Below are 18825 nucleotides of genomic sequence, written 5' to 3'. Positions count from 1 at the left end.
CAGAGTAGTGAGCTCGTTGTGCACACAGCTGGGGCACGACTTGAGCAGTCACACAGAGAGGTGACAGAGTCAGACATGCATGCTTTGCTAGTGACTGAGCAAAGCAGAGAGTCAGTTGTGCGAGATACTTCTATGCAGGATAGACAGGTAGAGCGGTCTTGCTCTAGTGAGTCACGACAGGAGGACGTTGTGCAAGAGTCTATGCATATAGAGTTAGAGCATGAGAGCTCTAGTGAGTCACAACAGATTGAGTGGTCATGTTTGCAGTGGATGATTGCAGAGGAGGCTGAGATGTCAGCGATTATGCAGTCATTCCTTTCTATGCTCGACAGTGAGCATGGGGATATAGTTGTGCAGGATATGTCTTCCAGTAGACACCTAGAGCAGCTGGTTTTCTCTGAGGTTGCACGACAGGTTGATGCGTCTTTTGCGGACAGTCAGGAGATGCATGTGTCTGACACGCCTTGTCAGTCAGAGATGCCTATTGCCAGGGATATATATGTTGATGCATGCTCCGTAGAGCTAGCAGGGCCCGCTAGCATTGCATCGGCATTCGGTGGTCTCATGTATGAGATGTTGATCTTGAGACCGGATATCGCAGCTGCAGTGGGAGCATTTGCAGTTGGGATTGTCAGTCGTTTGTTGACTGATGATGGTATAGTGCACGAGGGAGATATGCAGGTATTGCATACATACTTGCAGTACGTGTGCAGTACGTCTGGTGGTGTATGGACTTACACGGGAGCAGGACAACCGGATGCACACGATCACAGCCAGCCAGTGGGCATCGGTTGAGAGCGGTTTTCTCTCGCCTTTTGTAGTCTTTAGACTAGGTTCTCTTGCTTAAAGGCACAGTCGCCTTTAAGTGGGAGGTTGTTGGGGTATAGGCGTCTGTGCCTTGCCCGGCCGCCCAGAGTCTGGGCGCCCACTGACTTGTATACCTTATACATAGCATAAGTGTATAGGGGGCTGCTCACTCTTTGGAGTCTCCCCACCCATATCTGTGTGTCGTGTGTCTCCTTCTCTCTCTCACTCTCCATCTGTGGTGCTCCCCGATCCCCTTCACGGTTTATTACAAAAAATCTAGCATCGGTCGTTGGCGAATCTCATCAATTTCCTCCATGGTTAGTAGTCTGATCGGGCGTCGTGCATGCCTGGCCAGCATGCTCCGAATCTTTTGACGTAGCCTCCGTCGGTGCTGTGTAGTCCTTCGCAGTCGTGGGCGCCTGGATTTCCCCAGTTCAATCGCTCGGTCGATCAATGTGCCGTTGGTGTGAGACGAGGGAGAGCTCTGCTGTGGGAGTGGTTCTTGCGGCTGTCCTGTGTCTGCTCTGAAGAAGTCTGTGATCCGTCTTTGAGACTGGCTAGCCCTGCCATTCATCAGGCTCTCTCTGTGTCTGCGCAGGTCGAGCAAGAACAAACTTGGGCATCTCTGATCTTCGTATCCCATTACTCTTGCGAGTGGTCCAAAACCCTCTCTGAACAAGCAATGGAAGCGGCCTCGTATCTCGTAGTAGACAGGGCAACGGCATGTATAATGCAACTCTGTCTCCGGTTCCATGTCACACAAGGGGCATGTCCTGGCCTCTGCCGGTACTCCGTTGTATCTCCCAATTTCAATCCGCAGCTGGTGAGACGATGTGCGTAGTTGGCCAATAGCACATCGTATCCCATGAGACAAGTGGGTATCCATGTATCTTGGTCTTGTCACAAAACCATCTTCCGTAAGTTGGAGAACGTGGTCTCTGTAGAAAGCCATCTTCGTGCCCAATTCTTGTGCTGGTTGTATCCATGTCCTCCTGGTGTCTAGCTGGGTCAGGTCTTGGCGGATGAGCTTGGTGATCTCCGATCGTGTAAGAATGAGAGATGGTGCATCCAACGAGTACTAGAATGGTGGCAGCCTGTCTATGTTGAACCCATGCGCCTGAAACCATGATGTCATCTCCCCATACCAGCATGTTGGATCTCCTTGTATGGCTAATTGTCGAGAGGACTCAAGTGCTATGCGAGCATATCTGTCTCTGGGAAGTTCCCATGTGCGGTTTATGGAGGAGACTGATCTGGTGAGCGCCGCCACCACTAGTGGGGGGGCCGCTAGCTCTGCGCAGATAATGGCCCGTGGTACTGATGCCTTGGCTCTAATGAGCCGCGAGATCATAGAGACGAGAGGTTTCTCCATGTTCCCCCATCCGTCTGTGCGACCCGACCTCCCGTGGTGATCCAAAGAGGGCCCCCATATCTCGGCCCCATAGAGCAATGTTGAGGCCACCAAGGTGTCAAAGAGCCAGAGCTTCGTCCGGGGCTCCTAAAACTGAACCTGCGAACACATCCTCTCCAATCTACCCAGTGCTGCATGGGCTCTAGTCAGTCTGGTCTCTGCTGCTCTTCTGAGTGAGAATGTGGGTCCGCTGAAAACGACTCCAAGGTAAGTGTAAGCGTTTATGTACTCCACAGTCTCCTGGCCGTATGTGAATGTAGGTGTTGACCTCCTGATCCACTGTGGGGTGGTATTAAACACCATAACCTTGAGAGAGAGAGAGAGAGAGAGAGAGAGAGAGAGAGAGAGATGGTATTAAACACCATAACCTTGAGAGAGAGAGAGAGAGAGAGAGAGAATCAATACGGGTAGAGGATTCTGGCTCTGACAAAGAGATTGGAATGGACCACCTTTCTAGAGGGAGAGAGACTGTGACTGGCCAAACGAGCGTAGTGATCGTGCATTTTGCGGGCCATACAACTGCTCCCTCTGGCTTGGCTTTGCTCCTCTTTATTCCGGCAAGCTTCAGGGTAAGCTCTTCCTCTTCCCCTCCGGTCTGATGTGAGTCATGCCATGTTAAACAGTTGTGACATACCTTCCCCCCCCCCCCCCCCCCCCCCCCCCCAAGAGAATAGTAATCGCGTTGTAGCAGGCTAAAGTGTCACTTTCACAGGACACAGTTAGTACAGTTGGTCTAGGCTGGTTCCCACTCGACGGACCTCTGGGCTGGGAGTGACACGTGGCAGGGTACCGATGGTGGTCTAGTGGACGTCGTGGCCAGGTCACCACATGGCTGACATTTATGAGCCGTTGGTGGCTCTTTATGGTGGTACATATGAGTAGTAGCGGTTGGCCATCAGGATGATCTTCTTCACCTCTGGTCCAGCATCGTCGTCAAGAGCAGAGAGTCTATACACAGAGCACTGATTCACCCTCCCGGCACAATTGAGCCTCGACACCCCCATTGTACCTATGAGTCCTGGGCTGGAGCTGAGTGTGCTGCCGCGCCAGAGTCTATATCAATCTTTGAGATAGTCGAGTCATATGTTCTGGTCTACTGTTGTGCCCTTTGTGAGCTCTGTCGATGTCTATTGTTTTCTTTCTTTTCAGTCTGTTTGAGTGAGATTGTCACGCACATTGCACTGAGGACCACCCACTGTAGAGAGCACGACAAATTATTTGCGCTACAGGTGCTCTCATTTTGGCGATCACGGTGGGACCTCAACTGAAATCTCACTCTGTGAGGTGCAAATCTTGAAGCTAGCTGGGTCTATCTAGCTTCGTCTACCTTGCCTTGCCTAGCTTCGCCGACCTTGCCTTGCACTGTTCTCCTCTCGCCTGGTCCAATTGGTCTAGTCCTCTCTTGCCCTCGTTCAACTGGTCTAGTCCTCTCTCGCCCTGGTCCAACATGTCCACGTCCCTGGTCTAGACCTCCTCGACCCTGGTCTAGTCCTCCTCGTCCCTAGTCTAGTCCTCCTCGTCCTAGCCTAGTCTAGTCACTTGCCTGGTCTAGTAGAGTCTAGACCAGTTTGCAGCCACTTCAAGATTTTCTTGCCCAAAGCTTGGTTGGTTTGGTGGTCCCTGCATGACCCTTACAAGGCGGTCAGTCGAGCGTCAAAGCGCACTCCTGAGTCCTCTGAAGTACTACAACAGGAGACGACCCTTGGAACCTGTTAGAAGTCCTTCAACCATAGTTACCAGGAACGGGAAACCGGAACGGGAACGGGGAACGGGAACGCGGAACAAAATGCCATTCCCTGTTACGGGTACTCACGTTTGAAACACGGAACGGGAATTCGGAACGGGAACTTGGAATGGGAACGGGGAACGGAGACCTAAAAACGGCCATTCCCTGTTACTATGCCTTCAACCTCATCACCCATACCTCCACATACGACATCACCCATTCTTCCCTCCGGTTCCACATCTTCCAGATCACCTTCTCCAGTAAAACTCTCTCTTATTCTGCTACAGCAGGCTACTGAGCAACAGGCTCAGCAAGGGGCCATGGAGCCGTTGGCTAGCGTTTTGGCTAAGGTAAACATCAAGTTCCCTACATTCAAAGGACTCTCTTCAGAAGATGCTGACGACCATGCAAGGAGGTTTGTATCTCTCTGTAGGGGTCGTGGTCTTAACAGGGAAGATGCTTATTTGGTACTCTTTCCATCCACCTTGGATGGCTTAGCAGACAAATGGTACAGCCAGTTTGCAAAGAACCATTTTGCAACTTGGGCAGCCTTAAGACAACAGTTCTGTGCAGCTTTCAGGCCAGGTGACTACCAAGAGAAGGTGTTGGATGAGTTGGCCAACATGGTGCTCCAGCCAGAGGAGACGTTTGCCGAACTTATAACGAAAACCAAGTCTATGGTTGCCAAGCTTCCCCAGCAACCAAGTGAATTTATGGTTAAGAAGTGGGTGGAGAAGGCGATTCCCAAAACTTCTCAGCAAAAGCTACGAGAGAGTCTCCGACCCGACGCCACTCTGGAGGAGTTCATCGCAGCTGCTACGAGGATAGAGGGGGCTAGGAAGCTGTTCACCAACCCTCCTCACATAGAGACCCCCTCTGTGTTTTTGGAAAGTCTGATCCTTTAACTTCTTTACGCAGGGAACTGGAAGCCCTAAAGTTACAGCGAGCTCTTCAAGAGGAGAGGTCCTTCTCTCTTAGACATGAAAAGCCTCCACATTTAGAGGCATTGGAACAGCTCTCTTAGACATGAGAAGCCTCCACATTTAGAGGCATTGGAACAGCTCAAGCGCGAGCTAGAAGAGCTCAAGGGTCAGCAAGAGACTAAGGCTACGGTTTGGTGTAGCTCATGCCGCTCTCCAGGGCACCCTCCACAGGAGTGCCCCCTTCGGGTTTACTGCCACTTCTGTGAAAAATCTGGACATGAGGACAAGAACTGTTACTACCTCAAGGGATTGCGACAAATACAGCAAAGTCTTGGTCCTACTCTTCAACAAGGGCCAGCACCTGCATCCAACATGGTTTCGCCTTGTGGCCCCTCCTGTGCAAGGTATGCCAAGTACTTTTCCGTCTCAGAGCTTTTATCATACCCTTGCTCCCTCATCACCTCAAAGCTTCTATGCCTCCACCTCCAACTCAATGCACCAAGAGCAAGGTCCACCTCGCCCTTCGACTCGCCCTTTGAATCGGCCCATTTTGTGCTACAGATGCAAGGAATATGGGCATTACCAAAGCAAATGCCCCCTGTCAGAAGGGTCCCATCCTTGCCGTCATTGCCAGTAAGGATTGCCCTAAACTTCGTGCATCCACGGCTTCGAACTCAAGTCAAAGCCACAATGAGTTTGCCTTTCCCAAGCTCAACTTGATAGCAGTGAGCATTGTTTCTCAGCCGCCCCCTTCTACCCACGTGGTTACCCCTCTAAATAAGCCGCCGCAATTGGCAGAGGAGCCATCGGGCGTCCTCACCCGGGCCCAGAGAGCCACTCTCGATCTTAGCATTCCATCAAGTTCAACTCCCCCACACAATCTCACACCAATAGATACCCTGCCTGCAGCTGTTAACAAGCCATCCCCCAGTGCCATCAAAGAATCCAAATCTTTGCTCTCCGATATTGATGAAGCAGTTTCCGATCTACAGAAGATCAAGGTACCAAAGGAACAACAGGTAGAAAAAGAGAAGCTTACAGCAGAGACAATCTTGAAGAACTCTTTCCAACAAGTGTCCCTCTATGACATGTTGCGGCTAGATGCAAATTTTAGAAGTGACACCCTTGCTGTTATTCAGTCCCTTTATCCTGGAGCACGTCCTAGTGGTGGGCACCTCCCAGTGCGACCATCAGAGTCCTATATGATATCCAATCCCGTTGCTCCACTCATTGATTATAGAAGCCCTCGCCTGACAGTGTCCGTTTTAGGTCGGCAATTCTCAGCAGTGATAGGTGGATCTGGCATCAACCTGATGCCTGAGTTCACTATGTTAGCTCTAGGTCTACAACCTACTCGCCCTGCTCCCTTCACAATTACATTGGCCGACCAGCGGACAGTCTACCTAGTGGGCATAGTGGACAATGTGCCTCTGCAGGTACAAGACTTTACTTTTAACTTGGATTTTGTTGTGGTTCGTCTTCCCCAGGTTAAGGGCGGATTTCCTTTGCTCATTGGAAGACCATGGCTGCGACACACTAAAGCACTCCATGATTGCAGAAACGATGCAATGTGGATACATACTTCTGGCTCCCCGATGCAACCCATCCTCTTAGAAGGACTCTTAGAAGGAGGTATGGATCCAGTGGTGCAACAAGTTTCTTTGTCAATGGAAACCAACCCTGAACAAGAACAGCCTACTACACCTGAAGGGTCCGACAAAGATCTGTTGGAGTGGCTGGAGGCTACCAAACCTATGCCTTGTTATGGAGTCTCTATTCACTCTTTGCCTGAAGGTACACCCTCTTCAAATGTTTCCATAGTAACTAAACCTAATGAGCCACCTGAGCCTATGAAGAAGCGTAGAAGCAGCAAGAAATCTCCTCTACAGGAGTTCGCTCCCCCTCAAACATCAACCCCTTTGGTGTCTGCTTCTCCGACCACAACAAAGCTCTCCTCTGTGTCTAGCAAACTCCCTTCTCAGAGCCCGTTCTGCAAGATGAATTCCAAGATCATGATAGCTGTCTTGCTCATGATAGTTGTCTGCTCCTTACTTGTACCTATCTACCCTTACCCCCTCGACCTTACCCACAATCAGAATGCACACATCCTTAGGGTTCACAGCTGTGGCAAAGAGATCATCAAGAGCACCGAGCATTGTTGTTCCCATCATCTACATGAGAGTCACCAAAACAATATAGAGCAGGCACTAATGTTCTCCCCAATGTTGTCCCCTGCTGCTGTAGACTCCTGGCGGCAGGCCCTCCTCCATTGGTGCCGGTTCCTGCATTCTGTTGTTCAGCAGATGAAATTGTCGCTTTTCACAAGGACAAGCATGATGAGCGCCTGTGCGGTAGGGCGGTGTCGCCTTGGCATATCCTTTCTCATATTGACTTTGGGTTGCAATCAGTAACGGTAAGTGATGGTGAAGCTCAGTATAACTCACAGGCCACTTCTAAAGCTGCAGATTGTAGCAAGAAGCTTAAAGCTTAAACGGTAAATGCAGGCTGGTGGAGGAGAGCAGCTCCATCATCCCCCGCCACTCGTCGTCCCCCTTGTCTATCCCTCTCCATTGTCCAGCTCTCGCCCTATTCACCCCACCCCCTCCCTGCCCTCGCCCCCTTCCCTCCCCCTCACCCCCCCCCCCCCCCCCCCCTGTTCTATCCCTCTCGCCCCCTACCCACTCGCCCTCGCCCCTACCCACCCCCTCACTTCCCCTCGCCCCTCCCCACCCCCTCTCGCCCCTACCCTCCCCCTCACTTCCCCTCGCCCTCGCCCCTAGTCCCTCTCCCTCCCCCTCGCCCCTAGTCCCTCCCCCTCACCCTCGCCCCTACCCACACCCTCACTTCCCCTCTCGCCCCTACCCTCCCCCTCCTCTCCCCTCCCCCTTCCCCCTCGCCTCTACCCTCCCCCTCACTTACCCTCGCCCCTACCCTCCCCTCTCGCCCCTACCCAACCCCCCTCGCCCCTACCCTCCCCCTCTCGCCCCTACCCACCCCCTCGCCCCTACCCTCCCCCTCACTTCTCCTCGCCCCTACATCCTTAGGGTTCACAGCTGTGGCAAAGAGATCATCAAGAGCACCGAACATTGTTGTTCCCATCATCTACATGAGTCACCAAAACAATATAGAGCAGGCACTAATGTTCTCCCCAATGTTGTCCTCTGCTGCTGTAGGCTCCTGGCGGCAGGCCCTCCTCCATTGGTGCCGGCTCCTACAGAATCCTCCTTTGGTGCCGGTTCCTCCATTCTATTGTTCAGCAGATGAAATTGTCGCTTTTCACAGGGACAAGCATGATGAGCGCCTGTGCGGTAGGGCGGTGTCACCTTGGCATATCCTTTCTCATGTTGACTTTGGGTTGCAATCAGTGTAACTATGTCAGACTTTGTAAATAATTAATTTATTTACGAGAAAAGAATTATCTAATTAGTTGTGTGCACATCAGAATAGATCTAGCAGTTTCTGGGGCCTCAGGTGCGCCCAAGTTTGGGCCAGAGCACCTCAGGGAGACCCTAACAGAAAAATACCCTGAAGCCCTAGTGATTGGGAAATCGGGTCTTCAATAAAGGGATAGATAGTAGCCTCAGATTTCACGCTCAGAAAAAATTGCGCGCGCTAGTGCAAGCACAGGAATGAGATGGGGTCCTTAGAATAATAACCCTAAGACCTGATTATTTTACGGCCTTAGGATAAGTTAGTTAAAAGTATTCTTAAATGATTTTGCACTGGACCAAATGGCCAAACAAGTGCGAACAGGTAATGCCAGAGCATTGCTGGTACGGCAATGCACTAGGGAGCAAATAAAGTTTTCATTTGTTGCATCTATGTGTGCAGTTGTGCACTTAATTGCACATTTGATTAACTAGCATAGGATTTTTAAAGTCAAAAGTTGAATGGTTTTTAAATTTTAAAGTAAGTGTGCCAAGTGGCACACTTTCCCATGCAATATCTCTCTCTCTCTCTCCCTCTCTTCATGCTAGCGCCCCCTCTTCTGGGAGGCTATAAGAGAGCAGCCCCTCCTCCTCTTGCCAGGTTGGCAATGCACTACCCCCCCAAGCTGAGCACCCATCACCTAGAACATGGCCTCTCATGGTTGCATGCAGCTTTGGGAGAAGTTTCATCGCGTAAAGTAGTAGAAAACTCTCTTTCTCCCTTGTCTAACTGCTACAAATTCCCTGTTTTCAGCCCCTAATCACTTGAATTAGGGTGAATTTCAGCAAAGTCTTAATAGAATCTCATTCCCCACTACCTACTCTACACATACACCAAGTTTGGAACGCGCTTAGGTAACAATTTCTGGTTATGTGCAAAAAATTACAGCAAGCGTGTGTGTGTGTGTTTTGCATGTTTCTGTGGTTGGTTGATTGCAGGAATGATTACGTCCAAAGTGGCACAGTTAGCGGAAGATAGACCCTCATTCGTGAGAGCTTCCGATGAGTTTTGTGGAAGGTAGACTCTCCCCTACGAGAGCTTCCCAAAATCTCGCAGAAGAGGATAGATCCTCTCAGTAGTCAGAGAGCAGTTCTTCTACTCTCTCAGTCAGAAGCAGAAAAAGGACAAGAAAGAATAGAGGACGTGCTTTCGCCCCGCTTGTAAAGATTCTCCCTTAGTAATAAAGATATTCTCTTTATGGGGGGGGGGACCAGCCCATCTTCTGGTCCCCAATGAAGTGTCAAGCTTTTTCTCTCTCTCTTCAATTCTCTTGAGTATTTGAAGTACAATTAAAAGTCAGTTTACGTTTCCGTATTTTTGTGACAGTGGTATCATGTATTTTTTTGCTAGGCTCTCCCTGAGGTGCTCTGGCCCAAACTTGGGCGCACCTGAGGCCCCACAAACTGCTAGATCTATTCTGATGTGCACGCAACTAATTAGATAATTCTTTTCTCGTAAATAAATTAATTATTTACAAAGTCTGACATAGTTACATCCCTCTTGGTTCTAAACACTTGACCTCAACTGTAGAGCGTCAACATAACTGTGCAAGATGTCTGGGTAGTCCTTAAGATCGGACGCAGTCATCCACTTTGCATCTAAAGGAGTGTAATTCTTGAACTTGACTAAATACTTCCGATGTAGACTCCCCGACTTGAGTTGTCTCTCCGAGTGGTGTATTATCTGTTCAGGTTGAAGGATTTCCTCAGTCTCTTCGACTTCTGGAGGATCTTCTTGTACTGGCGCCACTGGAGGAGGTCCAACATATGGTCGGAGAAGACTGACATGAAAAGCACTATGGATGCGCCAGTGAGAAGGCAAATCCAAGCTGAAAGTCACGTCATTGACTTTATCTGTAATTTTGAAAGGGCCGTAAAATCTATGGGAAAGTTTGACAACTTTCCCTTGTCCGACCCGCTTTTTCAATCTAGCTTTCTCAAACCGACGCAGGACATATTGTCCTTTTTCTAGATTGAGATTCCTTCTGTGCTTGTCCGCTTTTCTCTTCTGTTGCTCTTGAGTACGAAGAATCGCTTGCTTTATTTGTTGATGGGCAATATCAATATTGTGCACAAATTCATCTACGGCAAAGATGTTTTCTTTGGTAACCATAATAGGAAGTAAGAGTGGCTTCCCATAAATAATTTCAAAGGGAGCTTTACCAGTTGAGGAATGTATGGTATTATTATACGCAAACTCAACTATTGGTAAGTACTGTTCCCATTCGGATTGTCATTCGGAAACATAGCACTTGAGGAGATCTAAAACAGTGGCATTAGCGATTTCGCTTTGACCATCTGTTTGAGGATGATAAGCTGATGAAAGGTCAAGCTTAGTTCCCAAGTTTTCAAACAATGCTTGCCAAAATAGACTAGTCATGCGGGGATCTCTATCGCTGACAATAGTCTTTGGCAATCCATGGTATTTAAAAATCTGAGCTAGAAATATTCTAGCCATGTGATCAGCTTTGATCGTCTTCTTTACTGGAAGAAAATGTGCTAGCTTACTAAATCTGTCTACTATAGTCCAGATTGCATCATTTCCATTCTTGGATCGAGGAAGATCCGTAATAAAATCCATGGCAATACTTTCCCATGGCGTGTTAGGCACAGAGAGTGGCTGAAGCTTGCCATAAACTTTATGTCTGTCATATTTTACTTTTTGGCAGACTAAACACTCACGTACATGTTTTTCAATGTCCGCACGGAGTGTTGGCCAAAAGAAATACCTTTCGAGGGCACTAGTGGTGGAAGCAATTCCCCGATGCCCGGCATAAGGAGAATTATGTGCTTCATCCATCACCTTCTGTCGTAAGGGCTGAGCTATGCATATTGCTTGTTGACGATAGAGCGTATTATCCCTGATGGAATAAGGTGGCCTTGAGTCACCAGCTTGAAGATCTGCCCAAATTGTGGCAAAGTCTGGATCTTGAGGATACATCTCGCTGAGAAATTCTAGTTCCTCATGATAAATTGTTGTTAGTGCATTGATCTTTGGACGCCTGGAGAGAGCATCTGCACCTGCATTCTTTGTTCCAGAAGTGTGTAAAATCTGAAAATGGAACATTGAAAGAAAGTTGGCCCATCTCATCTGCTTTTCTGATAACTTTCTCTGTGTGAGAAAGTAGCGAAGACTTTGATGATCTGTCTTGATAATAAAATCAGCTCCTAATAGATAGTGTTTCCAAATGGAAAGAGCATGAATTACTGCCATTAGCTCTTTCTCGTATATGGAGACATGCAACTCTGCATCTTTAAGGCGCCGACTTTCATAGGCTATCGCGTGACCCTCTTGGTTCAAAACTGCTCCTACACAATCTCCAGATGCATCGCAGTATACCTCGAAAGGTTTGCGAAGATCAGGGACGGTGAGAACAGGTCCGTGACTGAGTAGATACTTGAGCTTTTCAAAAGCTTGTTTTTGTCCAGATCCCCAATGGAATGGAATCCGCTTCTTTGTCAGGTCATGGAGGGGACCTGCTATCGCGGCAAAAGCTCGAATGAAACGCCGATAATAGAACAGAGGCCAAGGAAACTTCGTACATCATGTATTGTAGTTGGCGTAGGCCATTCTACAACTGCTTGAATCTTATCAGGGTCCATTCTCACCTGATTGTGAGATACTATATGGCCCAAATAGTGGATTTCTTTTAGAAAGAACTCACTCTTCTTAGCATTCACAAATAATTTGTGTTTGCGTAATTCTTCAAACACTAAGACGAGATGCTTATAGTGTTCGTCTTCCATCTCTGAGAAGATTAAGACGTCATCAAAGAAAACGCCTGTGAAGCTTCTATATGAGTGGAAGATTCTATCCATCATTCTGTTGAATGTGGCTGGTGCATTAGTGAGTCCAAAAGGCATCACTAAGAATTCATACAACCCGAAGGTTGTTCTAAATGAAGTCTTATGCACATCTTGAGGAGCTATGCGGATTTGATGATAACCACTCTTCAAGTCTATACAACTAAAAATACTTGCTCCTTGTAACTTGTCAAGAATGTCGTAAATCCGAGGGATTGGAAATCGATTCTTGATTGTGATCTTAATTAGAGATTTATAGTCTATGCACATGCGGAATGTGTCATCCTTTTTCTGTACTAGCAAGACAGGTGAACAATATGGAGAAGTACTAGGCTTTATTAAGCCCTTCTCAAAAGTTCGTTAACCTGCTTGAGAATTTCCTCTTGCTGCATTAGACTAACTCGATAAGGGGGCTGATTTGGAGGAGAACTTCCTGGGATCAAATCAATTGTATGATCCTCAGGTCGCGAAGGTGGGAGTTCATTTGGAAGTTCATCTGCAAAGCAATCTTTATATCTTTCTAATAACTTAAGTCTTTTTTGCTCTAAAGAGGAAGAAAGTTGTGAAACAGACACATCTCTCTCTCTTGCAAAAATCAAGTACGCTGAAATACACTTTTTCATTTCTTTCTTGATGGCAATGTGATTGGCGATGGGAATACGCCAATCACCTACATCTGCAAGTACAAGATACTCCTTTCCTTTATGAGCGAAGGATAAGGTTTTCTGAACATAGTCCGGAATGGGATGCATCTTGTAGTGCCAAGGCATTCCCAAGATAACATCGCATCCTTCAAGTGAAGCTAGTAAGAAAGACTCTTGATCTTTGTAGTCATCGACCTTTAGATTCAACTTCCCTATGATTGGAGTAGAGTTTGAGTTCTGCCCTTTGAAAGCGGATTGTGCTTGAATAGAAACTCCAAAACGATCGGGCTGCAAGTTCAGGTCATCAGCTAGCTTGGTAGAGATGAAGTTGTCTGTACTGCCAGGGTCAAACAAAATGAGAGCCCGTTGGTTGTTGATGCTACCCCATGCTTTAAGAAGAGCTCTTTCTTTTCCATCCTTGGTTGTATTTCCCTGTACATCTGGGACTGCATTGAAAGAGGGTGGTTGTGGAGGTTTGGTGGGACAACCACCCTTCACATGACCAACTTGTCCACACTTGAAGCATCTTCCTTCACTAATGTAAGTTCGCAACTCAGCAGGAGAGAGATATCTCCCTTTCTTGGGCTGATTTGGCTTTGCTTCTGCTTCGGAGGCGGTTCTTTTCTTCTTTTGAGAAGAAGAAGTAGAGGTAGACTGCTCATGGAGAGCCTTCTGCTTGGCATGGTAAGTGCTTTGCTCCATCTTCTTGGGAGTACCTTTGTCATGTATTCCATCAGCTATACGGGCTGATTCCATAAGTATCTGCAAGTTACCTCGAGGGTAAAGCTTCATAGCCTTTTGCAAGGCTTCATGCAAACCTGCTTCAAACTTGCGCATCTTCTCCGACTCGTCAATCTTCTTGAATGGAGTGACTTTCAAGAGAACGTCCCAAAACCTATCCACATAGCGTGGAACAGTTTCGTTCTCCGATTGTGAAAGTCAATCCCATTCTTTCTTTACCTCTTCCTCATAGTCTGGAGGAAGGAACTGTGCATAGAACTCCTTCTTGAAAGCAATCCAATCTTGGGGTTTGCGATCTTCCAGGATAAGGGTTAACCACCAACTGCTGGCGGTGCCTTTCAGGTACATACTAACATGGCGAAGCTTGGATCTTTCTTTAAAATTCCCTTCAACAAATGCAACTTCGAATTGGCGGATGAAAGCCAACGCTTTGTCATTATCACGCCGCCCATTGTAGGTGTCGAATTTCACATCTTTGTCTCCCGACTTGAATGTTTTCTACCTGTGGTGCTTCGTCTTATGGTGCTCCTTCTTTCTATGCTTAGACTCCTTATGGACAGGAGTCTTTTCCCTTGAATGCACTTCTTGCTGCGACGGATCATCAAGAAACATGTCTTCCGGAGCAACGATGTCATCCAGATCCTTCATGAAAGAGAACTGAGGGGAATCAGGGGCATCCTGCTCTTGAACCTTTGGGTTAAACCGCACATGACGTTTTGGAGGTTTCCTGTGCCTCTCGTGCATGCGGGAGGTTCCAATCAAAGGATCTTTCCTTAGTTCTGGCGCCTTTGGGTTCTGCGGGATTTCTCCTGACCCCATCGGTATTTTCTCCTGACCCCATCGGTAGAGTATGGAGAATCTTTTGGACTTCTGGATGGGAGAGATCTTTTTGCAACTCTTCGACCTGTTGTTGAAGGAGAGAGAACTCTATCTCGCATCCTCCCATTTCTGCAGTGTGCGAAGAGTCGTCAATCCCTTAAGGAAGAGAGAGATGACCTTGCTCTGATACCACTGTCTCAAAAATACGGAAGCTCTCTCAGTCAGAAGCAGAAAAAGGACAAGAAAGAATAGAGGACGGGCTTTCGCCCCGTTCCTGTGCTTGTAAAGATTCTCCCTTAGTAATAAAGATATTCTCTTTATGGGGGGGGACCAGCCCATCTTCTGGTCCCCAATGAAGTGTCAAGCTTTTTCTCTCTCTCTTCAATTCTCTTGAGTATTTGAAGTACAATTAAAAGTCAGTTTACGCTTCCGTATGTTTGTGACAATCAGTAACGGTAAGTGATGGTGAAGCTCAGTATAACTCACAGGCCGCTTCTAAAGCTGCAGATTGTAGCAAGAAGCTTAAAGCTTAAACGATAAATGCAGGCTGGTGGAGGAGAGCAGCTCCATCATCCCCCGCCACTCCTCGTCCCCCTTGTCTATCCCTCTCCATTGCCCAGCTCTCGCCCTATTCACCCCACCCCCTCCCTGCCCTCGCCCCCTTCCCTCCCCCTCCCCCCCCCCTGTTCTATCCCTCTCGCCCCCTACCCACTCGCCCTTGCCCTCGTCCCTCCCTCGCCCCTAGTCCCTCCCCCTCGCCCTCGCCCTCGCCCCTACCCACCCCCTCACTTCCCCTCGCCCCTACCCTCCCCCTCACTTCCCCTCGCCCTCGCCCCTAGTCCCTCCCCCTCGCCCTTGCCCCTACCCACACCCTCACTTCCCCTCGTCCCTACCCACCCCCTCTCGCCCCTACCCTCCCCCTCGCCCTTGCCCCTACCCACCCCCTCGCCCCTACCCTCCCCCTCCTCTCCCCTCCCCCTTCCCCCTCGCCCTTACCCTCCCCCTCACTTACCCTCGCCCCTACCCTCCCCTCTCGCCCCTACCCTCCCCTCTCCCCCCTCGCCCCTACCAAGCCCCCCTCGCCCCTCACTCCCCCTCGCCCCTACCCTCCCCCTCTCGCCCCTACCCACCCCCCTACCCAGCCCCCCTCGCCCCTACCCTCCCCCTCACATTCCCTCGCCCCTACCCAGCCTCCTCGCCCCCCTCACCACCCCTCGTCCTAGTCCCCCTCGCCCTACTCCCCTTACCCCTCGCTCCCTTTTCTCACCAAGGCCACCTCGCCCCTTCGGGTTAGGAGCCGGAGACCTGTAATTTAGCAATCAAGCGGGCCTCGTGCCTTGGGCCTTGTTCCCTTGATTCCTCGGGCTAGCGACACAAAGGGGAGAGCAAGCAGCTTCCTGTAATCGAATCACATCAGAGCTTTTGGCTGTTTCCATGTGGCTTTCAAGAATTCACCTGGTTGCCATCATGTTGCTCTTAAAACTTTTCGTTCTGCCATCACTATGGAGCTTAATCTTATTTGCGGTGTAACTCCACCTTATGGGTATCTCTCATTAAAGAGGAATGCTGTTTAGAAAGTGTTGCAAGGTTCATCTGCAAGGATGGACCAGTTCATTTTCCTCTCACTAAGGTTATGGAGGATAAAGATGCGCTGGATCCAAAATGAGCATATCTCTTTTCTGTGGAGCTTTATTTTGTTTTGCCAATTGGGATTCTTGGATTAGGCAATCATACTGAGGTTCCTCTGGGCTGGGAGTGACACATGGCAGGGTACCGATGGTGGTCTCGTGGACATCGTGGCCAGGTCACCACATGGCTGACATTTATGAGCCGTTGGTGGCTCTTTATGGTGGTACATATGAGTAGTAGCGGTTGGCCATCACGATGATCTTCTTCACCTCAGGTCCAGCATCGTCGTCGAGAGCAGAGAGTCTATACACAGAGCACTGATTCACCATCCCGGCACATCTGAGCCTCGACACCCCCATTGTACCTGTGAGTCCTGGGCTGGAGCTGAGTGTGCTGCCACGCCAGAGTCTGTATCAGTCTTTGAGATAGTCGAGTCATATGTTCTGGTCTGCTGTTGTGCCCTTTGTGAGCTCTGTTGATGTCTATTGTTTTCTTTCTTTTCAGTCTGTTTGAGTGAGATTGTCACGCACATTGCACTGAGGACCACCCACTGTAGAGAGCACGACACATTATCTGCGCTACACGCCCCCCATTACAAATTCAATCCTTAAGCAAACACACTTCTTGCAAGCATGCCAATGATCATACCAGCATGCATCTATAGAAGATCCAGTTCCACATATTTCATCCTTTCGGAACTCTTTATACATTAGAGCAATAATCTATTTGGCCACCTCATCCTTTTAAAAAGAGTTTAAAAAGAGTTGATGCATTGAAATTACCATCGATCTAGTCAGCTCATCCAAGCTAGAACTTTTGATACACTACAGTTGAGATTTCTAGAGTTAATGATCCACAAATGCAATGCAATTCACAGTCCTGGCCACTCTTCAGTAAAAACCGTCAAGATAGAACCTGAACGTGTGTCCAACCATTCAGCTAAGTTTGACTACCTGTAAACGTCCTGAACTCTCTTCAACCACTATGCCAAATCTAAGGTACAGGATTCTTGTTCAATAGTACAAAATAACAACAAGTCTTGGACTCGAACCAACAATTGCACCGGTTCTAAAACGCTCAAAGCGAATCTTATAGACTCCATAATCTCTATCAAGTCCAAACAAGTCAAAAGGTTCAGACAGATCCAAACAAGTTTATCAATATCAAAAAGGTTCAGAAAACAGGTGGAAACAAGATCGGTTAGATTCATGCAAATTCCAACCAGTATTCTCAAACAAAGTGTCTACCAAACAACCTTTAGCAAGCTATTGCATGGTCCATAAGTTCTTGCATAGTGTAGCCCTTTATAAAAGGCAATCTCCTATAGCGGTAAAAGCAACCCAAAAGTGTACCTCTCATCCTCATCCTTCAGAGTTAAATTTCTGAAAAAGGAGACTGCTCGATACATCTCCCAAAATCTCTAGTTATAGTTCTTGAGTTTAGTATGTCAGCCTCAAAACAATACATTTCTCCACCAAGTAGCGGGAATTTTTGACCCGCCAAGCCTTGTTGGCCTTGTCAGCCAACCAATGCTTGTCCAATAAGAGAGTGATACATAAATTGAAGAACTATTAGTAATTTAATCTTGCCAACACTGATCAACAAGCAAGGCAGGGAGCAACACATGGAAAGAGGGAAAGGAAACCACGAAGTTGCTCCCAAATACCTTCATACCAACGAGAGATATGATATCAATGTTGCAATGCACAAAAAGAGAGAAGCTGGCTGCATTGTGGCAACATGGAATCAAAGAGGCAAACGATACCAAGCCTTGCCATACAATTCAACTGCCAGCCGATGAAGGTGTTCTTAGGCCGGTGGCAAGCGCCTCAGATTATAGAGAATTGGTTCTCTCTCTAAGCAAGGGTGGCTTCCGATCAACAAATCTCTCTCTCTCTCTCTCTCTCTCTCTCTCTCTCTCTCACAATCAGGGTAGAAACAAACTATTGCACTTGGTTGCTGTTACCTTCCTGACGTGAAGTTTTTCTGTATCTGCGATCGAGCTTCTGAAGACGAATCCAGGAGCACCAGTGACAACATACACTTCGTGCCCGGCAGCTATTATGTGCTTGACTACCTGAACATGATAGAGGGAGCGTTTAGGCAGAGCAAATGCGAGGAGAGCATATGTAAGAAAAAGAGTGTGTGTGTGTGGAACTTAAGAGTAATCAAGGCAGCTTGGCAAAGATAACCTCCACAACACGAGTGGCGTGCCCAAAGCCATGGCCAGTAACGTAATAAGCGAACACAAAGGCCTTCTTCTTCTCCAATTGTTCAGAGCTCTTCATGGCTGCAAGTAGACCGTTAAGCCTCGGTCTTCAAATCCAGTTGCGCACGCGCAAACAACAGAGCAAGCCCGTGCTCAGGTAGGCGTGCAAAATTGATTTTCACCGCTGACCTGCCTTTTCTCGCGAAAATCGCGGAAAAAGTCCGCTTGCTTTTATTCCATAAAGTGCCCGAACGCGCTGCCGTTGCAAGGCCTCAACACTAAGTAACGTCGGAAGCCCTCGAGATCGCAACCGTAATAGTCAAATCAAAAACTAAAACTGGACGAGCACTAAACTTGGACAACTTGGGGAATGCATGTCACCTCACAATATAAGATCATAAAAACGACTATGCATACATGATGCGTGCATGGGTGAGGTGGTTAGCCTATGTGACCCTAAACCCGTACTGCAAGGTCATCGGTTGAAATCCTAGCAACGCGCCTCGTTTTTTCCGCTGGCAGGTTTACTTCATCTAGCTTTTTGTGCAACCGTGTTTAGTGTGCCTCGAGATCCCGCCCCTCAACCCGGACCGTCGATCCCATTACTCCACCCCGCATTAAAGATGGGTGCCAAGGGTTGCAAGGAGATCATGGGAGTATGTGTGCACTATTTAGAAAAATTCA

General features: G+C 48.3%; 1 protein-coding gene across 1 annotated transcript in view; it reads right to left on the bottom strand.

Annotated features, from left to right (window-relative positions):
* The window catches only part of LOC147430004 (L-arabinokinase-like), a 131671-nt gene extending 113289 nt beyond the window's left edge, over nt 1–18382 (bottom strand). Inside the window, exons 1-2 of the mRNA XM_086496202.1 lie at nt 18125–18382; nt 17899–18009 (exon numbers count right to left, since the gene is read on the bottom strand). Coding sequence (XP_086352328.1) covers nt 17899–18009; nt 18125–18220 — 207 coding nt within the window. The 5' untranslated portion in view covers nt 18221–18382. The remainder of the gene's footprint in view (nt 1–17898; nt 18010–18124) is intronic.
* Nucleotides 18383–18825: the final 443 nt, after the last annotated feature.

The sequence above is a fragment of the Adiantum capillus-veneris genome, chromosome 22 (genome assembly GCF_014529385.1).
Source record: "Adiantum capillus-veneris isolate H3 chromosome 22, ASM1452938v2, whole genome shotgun sequence".
In the NCBI taxonomy this organism is placed as follows: Eukaryota; Viridiplantae; Streptophyta; class Polypodiopsida; order Polypodiales; family Pteridaceae; genus Adiantum; species Adiantum capillus-veneris.
The sequence above is the reverse complement of the archived record's forward strand: the minus strand, read 5'-3'. Positions and strand labels throughout refer to the sequence as shown.